Source organism: Ursus maritimus, unplaced genomic scaffold (genome assembly GCF_017311325.1).
Source record: "Ursus maritimus isolate PB19 unplaced genomic scaffold, ASM1731132v1 scaffold_11, whole genome shotgun sequence".
NCBI classification, from domain to species: domain Eukaryota; kingdom Metazoa; phylum Chordata; class Mammalia; order Carnivora; family Ursidae; genus Ursus; species Ursus maritimus.
The window spans coordinates 37,022,433-37,039,868 of NW_024423453.1; the positions used below are offsets into that span (position 1 = coordinate 37,022,433).

Genomic DNA, 17,436 nt, shown 5'->3' on the forward strand with positions numbered 1-17,436 from the left:
GGCCCTCTGCGAATGAATAAATCATGTAACCCATTTAAAAAGTGCTTCTTAGTTTTGGTTTAAAGTCCTCCCTGCAGTCACTGCAGGGGCCTGATTCTTCTATAACATCCTCCCTGATGTTCCCAGGGAAATGGAAGTTTCTCTATGCCTGGGATTTTAATAAATTGGACTATTAAGTTGTAATCCAAGACACCAGCTCAGAAGACAAGATCCCTTTAGACTTGTTGAATTTATTACACACTAAGTGGTGACTGGCAATGTCTTAAAGAAGCATCAGGTGACTAGAAAGGGAGAGGTTGGCCACATTGGGGCTGGGGTACTGCTCTGAATTGTTCTTGGAGTTATCACTGCTTTATAACTGGGCTCCTTAGAGATTAGGAAGTCATCGTGGCCTCCATTAAGGTCTCATCTTCCATTGGATCTGATTTTGATTATTGTGTTTACTTGTGGAGAAAACACTCCTCGCCATGTATTATCTGTGATTTAGTTTAAGCATCTTTGGTTCAAAACAAAAACAAAAGCTTTAAAGAGAGGACACCCAAATAATCTCAGGGTGAATTATAAGTGTAATTTTGGATTTAATTTGATTTGAGTAATCAAATGATGCCATATAATTATTAGTGAAGTTGTGTGTGTTTTTTTTCCTTTTGAGTATGCGTTTGGAAGTTCATGCTATTTTTTTCCTCCCTAGGTGACAGTGCTAACCTTCCTAAGGAGGACACCCCTACCAGTAATCTAGATTCACTTTCCTCTCCATCCCCCACGACTGCAGCCGTCCACGGGCCTCCCGGACCAGACAAAAACCACCTGCTCGCAGATGGGGGCAGCTTTGGGGACTGGGCATCTCCTGTGTAAGTAGCTGTGCTTTTGTTTGGTGCTGCGGAAAGGAGGGCCATGTCCTTCATTTTGAAGTCCACATGGCAAGTGGGTATTAAAGTGTTAGGTCTAAGGACCTCTGTTCTCTAATCAGTGGGACTGCTTAAGGGAGGATGGTCCATAAGAAAGGCCTTCCTTGAAAGCATCTCCGTGTTCCTAGTGTGGAAATGTGGATGGGTGCTATTTCAAATCTGTTTTGAGTTTAATTTGTGGCAGTTTTGGTTGCATGAAGGAAATTTGTTACGGTCCTACTCCGATACTCAGGATGTTTTCTCAGTGGTAATGCAAACTTCTAGATGGAGAAGAATGCATGCACTGTGATCCACAGACTCAAAACTCTCTGTAGAATGGTATTTTAGTTGTTTGAATTTTCAAGAGCTTTATGCTAGTGTTCTCTCTCTTCTCCATAACACTCTGCATACTTGACAATTGATGGATGAAATATCTGATTTTATCTTCTCAGTTTGGTTTAGTGACAGGCATGTGCCGCTCAGCTCAGGTATATCAGGACAAATAATACTAACACAAACAATATGGACCTGGTCTGACTACATGGTTTGTCTTTCTGCGCTGACCAAGCTGTGGAGTAAATGCAGATTGGCGGTGGTCTGGGACATCAAAAGAGCATCAAATTTCAAACAAATGCTCAGAGAGCAAGAAATAAAAGAACCCTACTAATAATTACATGCCATTACTTGATTAGTCAATCAAATTACATCCAAAAATACATTTATAATTCAGCCTGAGAGTATTTGGGTGTCTTGTCTTCAAAGTTAAAAATTTTTTTTAAAAAAATCTAACTTGCCTAAAGTAAGTCATAGATAATGATGTCATCTGACCCTAGCTGGGCATTCTTGGGACTTTAAATGGAATTGGAAAGTGTCCTTCACATTACTTGGCTTTTTATAGTTACTGCTGGATTCACATGAAATCATTATGAACTTAATTAAGTATTAAAAGAGACTAGGAGAATTTTGGTATGCTAAAATTTGGGGGTGACCTAAAGACTGAAAATCTAACTGAAACTTCAGGTGAAACTCAAAATATGGAAACATTCACCAGATGAGATCTTTTCCCCACGATTGTAATATATGTATATTTATATGCCAGAGACTGTGTATTGTGGACTTAAATTGCATATTACTCAAACATGTTTGTCATTTTTATTACTCTTTTTCCAGATTAAAAATTTTCTTTTCACTTTAGTACTCCAAGCACCAGTGACAGTAATTACATAGGAACCTAGACTCTAATCCTGGGCACTCTGGGGGTAGAATTTGCATGGGTGCGTGTGGGCACGTGTGTGTACAAATGTTTAAGCAAAAACCAGATTTCTAATTACTTCTAATTAGTTCTTTCAGTAAACGTGTATCATAGTGGAGAGCAGTTTAGTTAATCCTACCTCTTCCAGAGTGGTTCTGTAGGAAAGTGACATTATGAGCCATGATATGGCCAATGCTCAATTCGTAGCACGTTCATGCCTGAAACATGAAGGGCTTGATATTTTTGGTCGTAAATCAAACGAGGAGTGAATTCCCCAGCTTCCTATTCATACAAATTTTAAAATGTCATGGAAAGCACTCCAACACTGAGAGGCCAAAAAGGGAGAGGAGAAAATAAGTAGTTGAAGCAAGTCTGGAAAGGAGATTTGTCTTATAATGTAGACTTTCTCCTACTTCAGGAATTTGTGGGTTTTTTTGCCTGTGCAATGAATAAAATGCATGTGTATTTCTCTTAATTATGTAGAGTGTTTCTTGTGTATCTTTTGAAGGGTTTACTTGTAAGCATATTTCAGTCCGTTTATCATGAAGTGAGGAGTGTGTCTCAAGCTTGAGCACTCGCCAAGATCACGGGGAGGGCTTGCGAAGCCTGCACTGCTGGGCCCCACCCTGGAGTGACCCGAGGCTCGAGGGGTGGCCTCCAAGTGTGCATTTCTAACAGAATGCCAGGTGATACAGACACCTGCCCCTGTCATGCCCCTGGTTCCAGGCATGTGTGGATTGTAAATCGCTTCTCTGAGGAGTGTAGTTAGGATAAGTGATATCTCTTCTTGCCTTTTTTTTCTTTTTTTAAACTCTTCTGGGATGGTGTGTTTGCTGTCTTGAAGTCCCCCTGGGTGGCTCCCCCATACTTTGATTCATTCTGCCTGAACTATTTCCCCCTTTCTTTGCTCAAGGCAATCTGACCTATCTTTAGGGTCTAATTTAGTTTCCACTTCCAGGGAGCTTGGTCTAGTGCTGTAGTCTACAGGAAGATTCTCAATATCTTTCTGTCTATACCCAATGCTGGACATGGGTAAAATATTGCCTACTAGTATCAGTTAATATTTACCTTTTAGTGTTAGTTGATATTTAAGCGGTGTATGTGTATGTGTATCTGTATATTCATATCTAAGTCTCTATCTGCCTGTCTGCCTACCTGTGTATTTTAGTCCATTCAGGCTGTGATAACAAAAATACTTTGAGTGGCATATAAATGACAGAAATTTATTTCCCACAGTTCTGGAGGTTAGATTTCCAAGATTAGGGTGTCCTCATGCCGGGTTCTGGTGAGAGCCTGCTTCTGATTTGGAGAGTGCTGGCTTTGTGACTCTTAGAAGGACACCGAATTCCATTCGTGAGGATTCTACTCTCATGACATCATTGAATCCTAATTACTTTCCAAAGACCCTACTTCCTAATAGCATCACATGGGAGGAGGTAGGGTTTCAACCTATAAATTTTGGAGGGACACAAACATTCTGTCCATACCACTGTCTTTCCCTCACTCCAAGATAGATTATAAAATTATTGATGATAGAAATTGGGTTTTATCACTCTTTGAACTTTTCAGTGATCATGACGTAGTTCTTAAAATGGGAAATAAAATATTATGTATTTATAAAAATGCTTTCCTCTTGGAAATCTCATTTCTTTCTATAGATCATTGAATGTCTGTTAAGCAACTGTGCTTTGTTTCTGGTCCATCTTCCTTCTTCCTTATAAAGATTAACGAGTCTTCCTCCAGGAATGTCACAGAATTAATCTCACCATATTCTCTTTATAGCATTTTTCTTTGTTTCCTTAGCATTTGTAAATGTGGTTTTTATTGTGTGGTGTTCTTGTTTCTTTTCTTTCTTTTTTTTTAAATCCATGATCTCTGCACATAGGCTGTACAGTATTGAATATAGTAGGCTCTGTGTAAATACTGATTAAAATTCCTTTTAATGAAACAAAAATTGCTGTGGGGTCATTAAAACTCTACCTAGGGCTTTAAAAAAGGAGGCAGTGCCTGGGCTGCCTGGTTTTAATCCAGTGTAGTGATTCTTCATTCCAAAACTTACACTTGCCTTATCTCATGTCCTGAATCATGGACAAATGTATGTGGATCACATAGGACCCCAGTAGCTCTGCCGTACAGAAATGTCATGACCCTAGCCACTGGAAAGCAAATTTGCAGAAGAAAACCTCCAGCAGCCGAGATTCAGATGGAGGCAGTGTGTAAATACAGCTGTAGCCTCTGACAGGTAGAAAACAATACAGCAGAATTGGACTTCTTGGGTTTCTGCTGATGTTTATGACTTGTGGGTATTATTCATTGCAGTCAATCAATCCGGAGCTATTACTTACCTGTACACTCAGTAAGGTGACGGGTGACTTCATTGCCAGTGAAGAATTGCTAGCTCAGTCTCCTTGGAGGACATTACATCATAGGTCAAGGTATTTCAGATGTTCCGAAGTCATTTTTTTTTTCCAATAAAGTAGTTTTCTCTAAACAGATTTTCTTCAATTGTAAATGATGGAGCACGTTCTTGACAAGTAATCCTTTTAGGTTCCCTGCCACAAAAGAAAATCTCTTTTAAGAAATACCCGCCATTGCTATCTGCTTCCCCTATAGATTTCAAATGAAAAGGGCCACCCCCTTTCCTGCCAGCACATCCCCCCCTCCAAGATGGCAGCACCGTGGAATATCTCTGTGTAGCTGGGAATGTTGGTATCCCAAGGTACGACTCACCCTGTGCTCTGGTGGGCCAGGACAGTAGACCCTTTTGTCCCATCTAATGAGAAGCTTGGCTTAGTTTGTCCTGAATACTCAGCAAGTCCTGACCCATCTTTCCCAGTTGCTGCCCAGAGCTGCCCAATCTTTTGTTCAAGAGATTCATGCCTACCCGGATGGGATGCTAGCTGCTTGCCATCATTAGACAGCAGACTCCCACTCTCATTTACAGCCTTGTGTGGCATGCCACCCGTAGTCACCGTGTGCGCTCACTGGGAACCATTTGTGTGCTTGTCAATGAAATAACTTGCTTCCTTTAAATTGTGCAAACAGTTTGAGGTTGCCCATAGACAACTATTTGGCATTTTAAATTACTTGACTGTTGGTTCCATGATTGCTTTTTAGGAAAAGTTGATGAACACATTTTGCTGGGAGCCCTTTAAGTTTGATTTGTGACTTAGTATACCACAACAAGCCATGAGTGATTTGTCTGAAGTTCAGAAAATGAATCCTCTTAAACAGTTTTTAACAAATTTCTGTGAAATTTGGCACACACCTAGAAATTAGAAGATAGCAGTCGTAAGGAAGCTTTGTCTTCACCGCCTCCCTTCATCTCATTTCCTTTCTGCGTCTTTTCCACCCCATCAGGGAGGCTTCCTCTTGATTTTACTGCTCCCAACACTTCTTGGCCAGGGGCAGCCAGTTCACCCTAGAAATTGGCATGTTATATTTTCCCCCCTCTCTTGTTATGATTATTATTTAAAGAGAAAATAGGGAATTTATCTCTTAAAAGTTCTCTGCCCCCCCATCTGCTTTTCTTTTTTCTTTTTTGCTTCCTTTATTTCTTTTTTTCTTCTTTTCTTTTCTTTTTTCTTTTCTTTTTTTTTTCTTTTCTTTTCCTTTCTTTTCTTTTCTTTCTTTTGCTAACTTGACTCAAATGAACACATAATGCTTTTGTAGCAAGGGGAGGAAAGCTACATAAATTTAACAAGAGATCAGGAGAACAGTGAATTTTCAGCATGTTTAGTGGCTAGTGGGGAGATTGTATCCTAATAAGTGTAGCACTTTTGTCTGCTTACCTGTAGGCTGGCTTTGGTTACAGACTACGGTGGGTTACATGGATTGAGGTCTCTAGTGGAGCTAGTACCTTCATATGGAAGGATGTCTTTTCTGGTGTCGGCTACTGTGAAAAGTGTGTTGGAAGCCAGTCCCAGCCCCCAGCCCCCAGCCCCCATACCTAAGTGCTCAGCAAAGTGCCCAGGTGGCTTCAGAAAGACTGAAGTCTAAGATAGCTCAAGTGGAGGAAGAAAAAGGTCAGTGAGCAAGCGGGGCATGTACCTTGGCTATGAGCCCAAAGCAGCCTTTTAAATTATGCTCAGAGGATGGATCCTTTCTGGACTTTTTGGGGGGCATTGGGGACTTATGGGCAGTAGAAGCTATTGCTTCATCAGTGGCTGGTGGCTAGTCTGGGAAGAAACCTTGATTAGATGCTTATCTTCTTACATTTCTCAGGAGAGCAATGGGGCATGAATTATCGGGGCCACCAGACTTTGTTTTAGCCACTTTATAACATATTTCATCTTAGTCCCTACATGAACCCAGTGGGGTAGATATAGCTTCATTTTTAAAGATCGGGAAACCAAAGCACACAGAGGGTAGGAAATTGCCCCAAGCCTCAAGACTCATAAGGGACAGAGGTGGAGTTTGTTCCTGATCTGTCTGCCCAGTGATCATGGTGTCCTTGGACTTAACTGTATTGCAAGGATTGAAATTTTCGAGGTGCATATGAGAGCATTGTTTGAAGTGCAGGTTTCCCTCAAATCTGAAACCCAGTGAGATCACAGTGGCTGCCCGCCCCTCACTGCCCTTGTTTTGAAGAGGGAGCGCTGCACTTACATTAGGTCCTATGGCTTTGGTTTATAATTATCTGTGGGTGATAAACACTTGAATCTGGTTGCTGCATATTCATCATTCAACACCTTTAGCTGAGATTTTGGGGAGGAGGGCTTCCCTTCCCAACAACAGAGCTGAGAGGCTTAGAAATTTGAAAATTTGCCGTAGAGCAGCATTCATAATTTTTTTTATGAGTAATGTGATATCTGGTCATCTCTCTTTAGCTTCAGTAGAGGGCTTGAAGCTAATCACAGGGCCCGCATACTTGGCCATTGACCATAAATGTCTACTCACATTCCTTTGTTTTGGGTACAGTTTTTGTCCTGCCAATTTCCTTGAATTTTCTGTCCAATTCTGTATGGAAATTATACTGTACTGGCTGCTTACCGTCCTCACAGTCTTCCATACACTTCCCGTGTGTCTTCCTAGGGCATTTTTGGTATTCGTATTGTGTACTTGATTCGCACATGGCCTGATTCACATCTTCCTTTGTGCTGTAACTACAGGTTCTAAAATTCAAAGGTTTTATTTTCAGTTCAGAACGTTGATTGTTCACGTAACTTTAAAGCCCCGTAATGAAAAGTTGACTTTCTAAAATTAAGACACACGTCAGAATTTTGTCGTCGCTTTTCTCCCACTTAACTCAAAGAACCAATTATGTCTTCTCGTTATTATTATGTTGCATTGGTTTTTGTTGTTACAATTTATCATTTGCTGTGCATGGATTGGTTGGTGGTATCTTAATATCAAAATGAAGGCAAGGACCTCCTGCGTTCTTTGTAACGTGGAAGATCATTTACACCGGTAAAGCATTGATTGCAGAGTCAGATAGGCTTGGCTTTATACCCACCTTCTGCTTCTTAAAACCTTGGAGGCCTTATATAAATTATTTAAACAAACCAGGGCTTAGTAAGATTGTCTGCAAAAGGGGAATCACAACATCTGCCCCTCTGGATTGTAATGTTTCAAGGTATCACATCTAATAAAACCCAGTCACTGCTCCCCTAGGAGCTCCAGGTGGCCACCTCTCTGAATTGCTTCCCTCTGAGAACCTAATTTAATATTCGTTAAGTTGACCTGACTTCCTGGTTCATCAGTTCCGTAATCTCCTTACTGTATAGCTCCGGAAATAACCTCTCTGGTCCTGGGGAATCCTTAGAGGCTGGTCCAGGAGGATTCAGCTTGGCGCTCCTCTCCTTGCCTCTCTGTGTAGGAACCTCCTTTGTAGAACCCTCTGAGAATAGGGCCTTTGGATATTGCACGACCAAGGCATGCGGTACCCACTGGGACCAGGCCACTCTGAGCAATATGCATAGCTCACCTGTTAGAACAGGTGACTCATAAAGCTAGCTTGGTAAGTAACTGAGGATTTTTCTCAGCAGAGTAATGCTGTATCTCTTTTGAGCTGCGCTTGGTAGGCCCTGTGTTATATGTTCAGGCCTCACACCGGGTGGCAGCTGTTTTCCACATAAGAATTGAGCTGGTAGAAACATTCTGTCAGTTATCCTGCAAGACTTCAATGCTGAGACCTCTAATGCCCCATCATTTTCTGAAATGAAGCTTCAGTTCCTTTTCTGTTCAGCTAGCAAGCTCAAGTTCAGCCCTCTTACCTGATTCCAATGATCATCTGGAAGGAAGAAAATGGGATTCAGGGAACACTCTTTGAGTGAAAGACGGGTCAGAGATGTAATTCTAAGAATTCTTTTATAGCAAAACCCAAGAAAAGGATCACCTGTGGAGTGAACTTCGTAATCTGTAGGATGACTAGGTGGTGGCGTCCTTTCTCCTTAAGGAGGGAACCCCCCAGGAGCCTCAGTGTCTCACGGCGGGAGGCGAGGACTGTGTATTCATGGTGGCTGGGTCCAACATGAAAGGCTTTGTCTGAGCTGTGGGGCTCTTTCTCCTCTCCTGGCTCACACCCCTCTTGCAAAAGGCTTTTTTCGCAAGGGCGATCGCGTTATTGCTTTCATGTGCTGGCCTGATATATTGTTGTCTCCCCCATGCATGGGAGGTGCTCAGGAGCCGCTGGTGAGCCCTTCCACTCATGAGCAGCCCAGGTGAGCCCTGGGCATTTGCAGATGGGCTTCTGGCACACAGTGGGGGCCCCATGCCACAAAGCCAGTGCAGATGGGGGGCGGGGGCCCAGGGGAGTTTGCCATCATTGTCGTCTCCCCCAGCTCTCCACTCCAAAATGGATTCTCGTCTGGTCCATCTAGTGCCAGTGTCAGTGCTCTGTGGCCCACTTCTGCCTGTTTTTATACATAAAGTTTTATTGGCACACAGCCACCCCATCACGGACGTTGTGTCTGTGACTGCTCTGGCGCAGCGGTGATGCAGAGGGGAGGATCAGCTGTATGGCAGGCAAACACTGAAGTGTTTACTGTCTGGCCCTTTCCAGACCAAGTTTGCTGACCTCAATCTCATCTATAAATAAAACAAATCTTTTTGGAAAAAACACCTTTTTTAAAACCCCAGTTTCAACAAGTGAGGGGTTAATTGCCTTAAGATGGGCTGTGTAGGTGATTTTTAAACATAATCCTTATGAATCTTTTCTTGTCATTGAACCAAGCAAAAGGTTTCCTTGTAGCTTTTGGATGTCTTTAGTGGTGTGATCCTGATTTCAAAAGGTCTTCAGTTTTCTAGTGAATAAAGAGTTTATATGCAGCTGTTTTTTTTTAAACCTATTGTTTAAAATAAAATTTTTATTTGAAATAGTTGTAGATTTACAGAAAAACTACGAAGACACTACAAAGGGTTCCTCTAAACCCTTCATCCAGCTTCCCTGCTGTTAGTATCTTACCCAGAATCATGGTAGTTTTATTAAAATTAGAAATTCACGTTGGTACAGTACTGTTAACCAGAGACTTGACTGGGATTTCGCTAGTTCATCCACTCCTGCCCTGTTCTTCCAGTCTCCATTCTAGGGTACCATATGGCATTCACGGCACTTAGCGACTTTTTTTTCTTTTTTAGATCGTGACATCCACTTAATATCTCCAGTTTTTTCTCCTTGATATAGTGTATGTGTTGTCTTTGGGTAAAGAAAATGATTTGTTCATGGTGACATAACCCTGGAAAGCAGAGGTGACCTCTGACTCCAAAGTACCAGGGGCTTCATTTATCGCGTGTTCAGCGAGCGCCCGTCACTGCGGAGTCACACCTAGCACTCCACTGAAGCCAGACAGCCACGTCGCCTGTTAATGATGCCTTTCATTTTCATTAAGGAAACTGAGACTAGAGAGTTTATACTTACCCAGGTTTCCGTTGTGGGTGACCCTCAGCCAAGGCTAACAATGCCACGGGGCTCCAGTCTCCAGCGGACAGTCTGAGGTCATTCTCTTGCTCCTTGCCACAGCCTCTAGCTAGTGAGAAGTATCCTCTGTGCTTACAAAAAAAAAAAAAAAAAAAAAAAAAAAAAAAAAAACAAAAACATGGGGAGACCAGCCAGAGCCGGCTTGGGAAGCCAGGTCGCTCTTCGGAACGGTGGCGCTTCCTGCACTTGTAATCCGTGGGATTACTGTCCTTCAGTAGCCCTCCCTTTGCCTTTAGCTCATGGTCCTGCCCCCTGAGTGGGTCTGACTCCTGTCCCTCTCCGCTCTTCTGCTTGTCTTCTCTGCCAGCCCCCCAGCAGGACGTGAGGCTGTGAGCTCTCTGCAGGCTAGGCAGAACGGGCTTGAGCACCCGCATGACCTCGACTGCATCCCTTCCAGCCCCGAGCTGCTCTTCTCGCAGGCTGTGAAATGGTAGCATGGCTGGCGCTAAGTGCGTCGGCGTGTGCGGGCTCTGTCTAGCACAGTGCTGGGGCGGCGGCCGCGCCTCGCAGGGGCCAGGGTGTGGAGGGGCGACGACGCTACTGACACAGGCGGCACCAGCTCAGGGCATTCACCGCCTCGTCCAGAAAGCCGCCTCAGGGCCCACGTGATCATTCTCCCAAAGGACCCTGGGCAACTCTCTACGTGGCAGTCATCACACTGTGTTATGATTATCAGCCTGTCATTCTCTGCTCACTTGACTGGGCACTCATGGACAGCAGATGTCCTAGTCCCCTGGGTGTCTCCAGGGCCTAGCATGGGGCCTGACAGGTAGTTCTCGGACCGTAAATGATGAGTGAACAAGGTCCATGTCCAGGTCTCCTAGTGGGCAATGAAGACCTCCTCGCCCAACCCTGGATGATGGCGACTCTCTTGTCACAGGCGTTTGCTTACTGCCACTGCTGTCCCCCTCAGTATGCTCATTTGGAAGCGACAGTGTGCTAGCGGTGGAATTCTCCCTCTCTGGCACTTAAGGAATAACTGTGGCATTTATTTGAACAGAGATTTCCCATAATATACAGATCTACAATATTTCCTTCTGTCTTTATTAACATTTTCAAACACTTTTGCCCAGGACAGCTGTTCTAGACTTATGCTGTACGTTTCCCAGGCTGGAATGAAAGATCATTTCACTAATGTGTTAGCTTCTGCTCAGAGACCTTGCAAATGAGGTTTTAAAATCTTTCATTCCAACGCAAACTTCTGATGTGATTCTGACATCATATAATCAGAGTCAAATATCTTGGTGGGGGGATTTAATCACTTCATATAAGCAATCATTTCTTTCCTTGATATGTGTTCTCCCTTTTCTGTGTCCTTTGGATATTTTAAATTATGCTCATTGCTGAAAGAGCCTAGAATCAGGCACTTGTGTTGCCAGCACTGCCCAAAGCCTGACCCGTCGATGTTATACAAGAAATGTTCACTAGATGCAGAAGTTCTCTAGTGACTGGTGCAGCTGTTGTCAAATTTTAAGTCAAGGCCCTCACTCCCCTCCCCCATTGCTGAAATGCTTGTGCTCTTCTGCTGCCAAAAAGTTTTTAATATGCATGGAGCGTAGAGCCTGGTATTGGAAAAGATTGGGTCACAGTTTGAATCGGAAGCAGCATATATTGCCGATATGTTACATTTTATAAATATAAACTGTAAAGTATATACATACACAGCTACTGTCATAATTTTATGTGTCTGAGGGTTTATTCCTGCTCACCACGAAAGCTACAGGTTCTTTCCCTGAAATACAGACTCCAAAGCAAGAGTGTACATTTTTTATTATTATTTTTTTATAGAAGTCTCTCGGCACTTTCAAAAATGCACAGTCGACTCCCCACTTATGTGCTCCCAACCCTCCACCCGCCCCACCGGAGCGCGGGAGACTTCTCTCTCGCCTTAGGAATAGCCAGATAGGCTTTCAGTGTAAGTATTTTCAAGAGTGAGTTTCTGAGTTAGCAGTATGAAATCTTTATGTGTTTCTAGTGAAAACCTCTTGTTGCCATTTATGCCTTTTCTTTGAGAAGGAAACATTTCTCCTCAAAGGAAGGTGGTGATACTGGCTCTTCTGCACTAAAAACGGAGAGGGGTCCATTCAGAAGCAGGTTCTTTCAGGTCAGTGTGTGAAACTGGGAAGATAGCAAACAAACAGTGTACTTCCCTTTAATTTATTTCTGTTTTGGTAAATGTGGTTTCTGAGCTTTTCAGGAAGAGTCGACTTCTGCCTCCATTTTTGCAAACCACAAGCTGGCTTTCAGGAACTATGTGGCGCTTAGGCACTTTGTTGTAACTGGTTGCAGCTCATCATTAAATAAAATTGGTGGTTTGTGATGCTGCCAGTCCTGCTCATCAAAAATTCGTAAAGGGGCAGCAGGAAGAAGGGTGTAAATGTTTTTGATGCTTAAATTTGGGAAGTGGAAGGGAAGGACACTGAAAATAGTTCATTATGTTTTAGCAGGTCATAAACTTTTTATTCTTAGATTATCCATCATTTTTGGGTTTTTTTACCCAAAGACTTTTTTTTTTTTTAAACCAGGATTCTCCTCTGAACCACAGCAAAAAAAAAAAAAAAAAAAAATAGGCCTGAGTATTTTCTCAATTCTCCCAAAGATGTTAATGTCAAGAACTTTGAAGTCTGAAATCTTATTCTGCTTACAAGCCACCAGATTTGCCTCTTGTGGTGTCACGGATACTGGTAGAAGATGCGGGACTCCTGGTCAAAAGACGACTAATCATGGCAGGAGCTGTAGTAGTCAAAGTTTCTGTTCCCTGACTCCTAGTTCCCACAGGGTAATGCCCGCTGGGCTGGCTGATACCTGCACGCGAAGTGTTGTAGAGAGGAATCCAGAGCTTAGGAAAACCAGATCTTTTATGAAGGACAGTAAAGCCTGCTTTTTTCTCCAGGGGGAGACCCAGTCTCTATCTCCCCAGGCTGTTTGCTATGCAGACATCCTTGGAAAGATAGTCTAGGACAAAGGCCACCAATGCCTCTGCTCAGTAGATGCGCAGAACATGAGAAGCCCATCAAGAATTGTCTCCCACCACATGGGTAGCTGGAATCAGTCTAGATATATAGGAGAGATGTGAATTTTATGTACGTGGATGCCTTAGGGCTTAAATCTGTCCTAGGGCTCAGGCTGAGAAAAACTGTGAGACCTTTGCTGGGGGCTGCCATTGCCAAAATGCCCAGTGTTTTTAATCAGAGACAAGAAAGAGAGTATCAGCAATAATAATTTCCTCTGCTGCTTTTGGGGAAAATATAAGTAGTATATTTGAAGCCTTAAATGGAGTTGGCCCTCAAACACTCAGGTTTGAACTGCACAGGTCCACTTTGAGGTGGAGTTTTTCAGTGCAGTATAGTAGCATAAGTGTCTTTTCTCTTCATAATGATTTTCTTAAAAACATCTTTTCTGTAGCTTACTTTATGTAAGGATACAGTATCTGATGCAGATGTAACATCCCAAATATAGGTGAATTGACAGTTATCGGTAAGGCTTCCAAAGGTCAACAGAAGGCAATTAGCGAGGGTTAAGTTTTTGGGGGAGTGAGAAGTTAAATGTGGATGTTTGACCGCATGGGGGTCAGTGCCCCTAATTCTCACATTGTTCAGGGGTCAACTGTAGTTAAAAAAAAATTCTGATCTTCATTGCAAAAAACCACCCAAAACAATCCAACGACCCCACCAAATTCTGTAAAGAAGGAGGTAGTTTATGTAAAGAAGCTTATGCTTACAATTTCTGACCCTCAAAAAAAAAAAAATCCAGGCAGTTTGCTTGTGGGAGACACCTATGAAACATGTCGTTATCGGACCTCTGTTGGCTGAGGTGAGAACTCATTTTAGGACTTTCTATTTACTTACCCACTTCTTGCCTCCTCCTCGCCCTTTCCCAGTGGAGAAGCCTGTGAAAAGTTTCTTGTATCCAACCCAGCAGCTGTTCTGTTTGTTTTTCAGATTTTGTTTTGCCACGTAGGTCTCCTCTTTCATAGGTCTTCCAATTCGCCACATGACTTCTGATGCCTCCTCCCCACAGAGGCTGCTTCCAGACTTGGGTTTTGCTCCCTCTTTTGAATATCCAGCTTCGCAAAGTTTGTGTCCGTGTGGGATTCTGAAATACAGAGAAGTAACCGGCTCAGGCTTCTGGGATACTGTGGGGGAGACCCAGGCGATTGAACACACAAACCTAAGTCTCAGTGGGAAGTCTGGATGGTTATGTGGGGAAACCGGTGAGTGCTGGATCACATGGCACATCTATATATTGAAGGACATCAAAAAGGTCAGAGAAAACAAAGAAGCGAAAACGGCTGGTGTTGAGAACTTGACCCTGAACAAGGATTGCTGAGCCTGAGGCCCTGTTTTGGGACAGGGTGGACAAGGCCGAGCTAGGGGATAGGGTTAGACCTATAGCGCCTGCTATGCCAACAGTTCTTTCACTTTCCAAAAGGAGTGTTTTTCCTTTACAAAAAAAGCAAGCAGCTTTAAAAAGAAGATGTGAGGATTAAGTAGATAATAGCTTATAAAATTTATGATCTTTATTTTTAAAGAGCCTTATAAATATAGGCACCACTGTTACTTTATCTTCATCCTCTAGCTGTCCTCCCTCTCTGCAGATGGATGGCCATCATTTAATCACGAGGCTATTTATGACCTGAAAGAGTTGACGGGGGTGTGGTCAAACATCTCATCTGCCGCGGCCACCACCCTCCAAGCACCTTGAGTAATTGCTGGGAGACGAAATGGCAATTGTTTGGCTAAGCGCAGTCTTAAATTCTCCGTCAGAGCTTCACTCACCCCTTCCTCTCCCTTCCTGATTACTGAGACACCACTTAAGGTTCATTTTCTGATAAGCCATTGAGTGACTTTTGCTGCTGGCCATGCAGATCATTTGAGATTTATAGGTTTCTTTGCTTGGTATGAAATAGGTTTTATGACTTCCACATGAATTGGCTGGATTGGGGGATTGTAAATAAATTGTTCAAAAAATAGTGTTTTTTAAAATGGGAGCCCCTCTCCCCTTTTCTGATCAAAGGATAGGAGACCTTCTGGTGTACTAAATATCTGTCAAGTCAGTAATGCGATATTTCCTGTACTTGATTTGTAAAACCCAGTTTCAGTGGTAGAATGATTTTTCGGATGTTCGTGGAAGACTTCACGTGCCTAGCACTCTGCCTGGCTTTGTGAGGTCTACAGAAGGAGTTAAAGACCTGATTTTACCCCAAAGGCAAGAGGAATCTCTGAAACCATCACAGAACAACTCCTGCCAGCCTGCCCTCCTGTTTCTTACTGGGCTGGGCCTTCAGAGATCTATAACTTAGACCAAAGGAGAAGCGTTCGGGGAGGCAGGCCTGGAGCTGAGCCGAGTAAGGGACAGATTGGGGCTGGCAGAGGGGTCGGGGAGCCTGAGAGGTGAGGAGAGACCTGAGGCAGAGTGTGGGACCATCAGGGAAGCAGGCAGAGGGCAGGTTGGGGAGCGCACTCGTTCTTGGGGAGGCAGATGGGGGAGACTGGGTCTCAGGTGGCTGTGGGTGGCTGATTGAGCCACTCGAGTTGGAGGAATTGGACTGGGGACTGAGCCAGGAGACCACAGTGCTGAGACAGGCATGAAGCAATGTGATGAGAAGATAGAGAAGGGAACAGCATGGGAGCTACTGGAAGTAAAAATGGACAGAATTTGATGTTCTGCTACAGAGGAAAGAAGCAAAGGTAATACTCAGGAGTGTGGAAGATAAGGAAGCTGCTCCTGGCAGCTGGTTTTAGCTGAAGAGGGTGAATTTGAGGTGAAGAGCATCTGGGTGTAGCAGCCATTGAATGCATGCGTGTTGAAAACCTAATTGCAACGAGCACCTTTCATCACTGTGCTTTTAAAGTAAGCTTCGTTTACCATAGTCACAAGCCTCCAGGTTTGGAGATAATTCAAGAATAATTTAATTCAGATCAACACCTATTTATTGCATTCTCTTTCATGTTTGCAGGCTCCTCTGTTCACTGACCTTTTTACATTAGCTTTCTTTTTTTTATTTGCAAATATTGGGGAACATTAAGGTCCCCAAAGATTTTTGCTGTTCACGTATTTCTCAAATGCTGTCTTTGGTCTGCTCTAGAGGAATCTTGATTCTTAGCTGTGTTTTTTTCTGAGTTGCCCTGTGTATATGACCAGATGAAAGGGCTTTAAACATGTGAAAGGCCATGTGTTGAGTTTTTGGAGCGATAGGTCATGAGTTTGACTATAGATTCTGACACTTTCCTTGTAAGCAGAGAACATGAGCGCCTCAGAAGTCCAAGTAACTTGTCCTGGCAATTGGATTCTAGTGTCCTGATTAGTGAACTGATACGGTGCCACGCTGGACAAGACTTGATCTTCCCCACGAACCTGGAGAAGTACAAGGCAGCTCTCCTTTGGATTGTGGTTCTTGGGGCTACAGACCAGTGAGAACTCTGTCCTGTTCTAGTCATCGGGGGAGATGAGGAAGCTATCGTCTTAGCCATTTAGGAATGGGGTATCACGTATTTGGTGTTCTGTGGCCTTTAGACTATTAATCCTGTCCTTCAAACTTCCGCCTGCAGCCCCTACCAGATGCGATCGCCCATGGTCCAGTGGCTTAACACCCAATCCCCGAGCACACCGAGCTGCAGCCCAGCTGTCACACCTCCTTCACCCAAGCCACCACCTTCCCCCCTCTCTCTGCCTGCCGCCATAGTGGACAAGCCGCCGGAAAGGTACGGGGTGTGGAAAATGTCGTCGAAGACAGGGCCAGCGCACAGGCTTGATCACCGTGAGCAGCTTCTTGTGTTCCCTGCATGAAGGAGGCTGGCTGGAGTTCTCCCAGCCTCCTGGGCCTCGTGGACAGCACTGACCACCTGTCTTGGACTGGGCCTCAGTTCAAGAGCAACTACATCCTCAGGGGAAATCGACCTTCTGTGGGAGCTGCTTGAACCTACTGTCCTACTTTGTTTTTTGGGTGCTTGTTGTGCATTGATGAAATCACTTATTTTGGAAGAACTTAGACATGAATATAAAGCACATGCTTTTTTTTTTTTTTTTTTTTTTTTTTTTTAAAGGGAAGTGAACAGGGCCCTGGGAACAGGAATTAACATGGCCATTTAATGGGCCCCTTGTGCAGAAGCCAGAGGTGCTGGCCTGGCAGGCCCTTCGTCCTGGGTGGTGGGCTGAAGCTCTTCCTGTCTTCACTGGCTTCCCCCACGCCAGTGAGATGGGACACTTCCTGTGTGCGTCTGGCTGACACCATGGTCTCCCTCCTCCCCTGGTGTGGTCTTTCCCCAGAAGGGCACAGAGGGCATTTTGACAAGTGGCGAGAAGCTGAGCCTTGAAATGCCTTTTGGAGGCAGGCATGAGGGGGTCAAATAGAGAAGACCCAACTCAGAACAACAAAC

At 43.8% G+C, this 17,436-nt stretch overlaps 1 protein-coding gene across 2 annotated transcripts in view; it reads left to right on the plus strand.

Annotated features, from left to right (window-relative positions):
- Positions 1–17,436, plus strand: part of ARHGAP10 (Rho GTPase activating protein 10) — a 308,238-nt gene that overhangs the window by 280,396 nt on the left and 10,406 nt on the right. For both annotated transcript variants that reach the window (XM_008685462.2, XM_008685463.2), the window contains 2 exons: positions 692–851; positions 16,609–16,761. In XM_008685462.2, the coding sequence (XP_008683684.1) occupies positions 692–851; positions 16,609–16,761 (313 nt within the window). The remainder of the gene's footprint in view (positions 1–691; positions 852–16,608; positions 16,762–17,436) is intronic.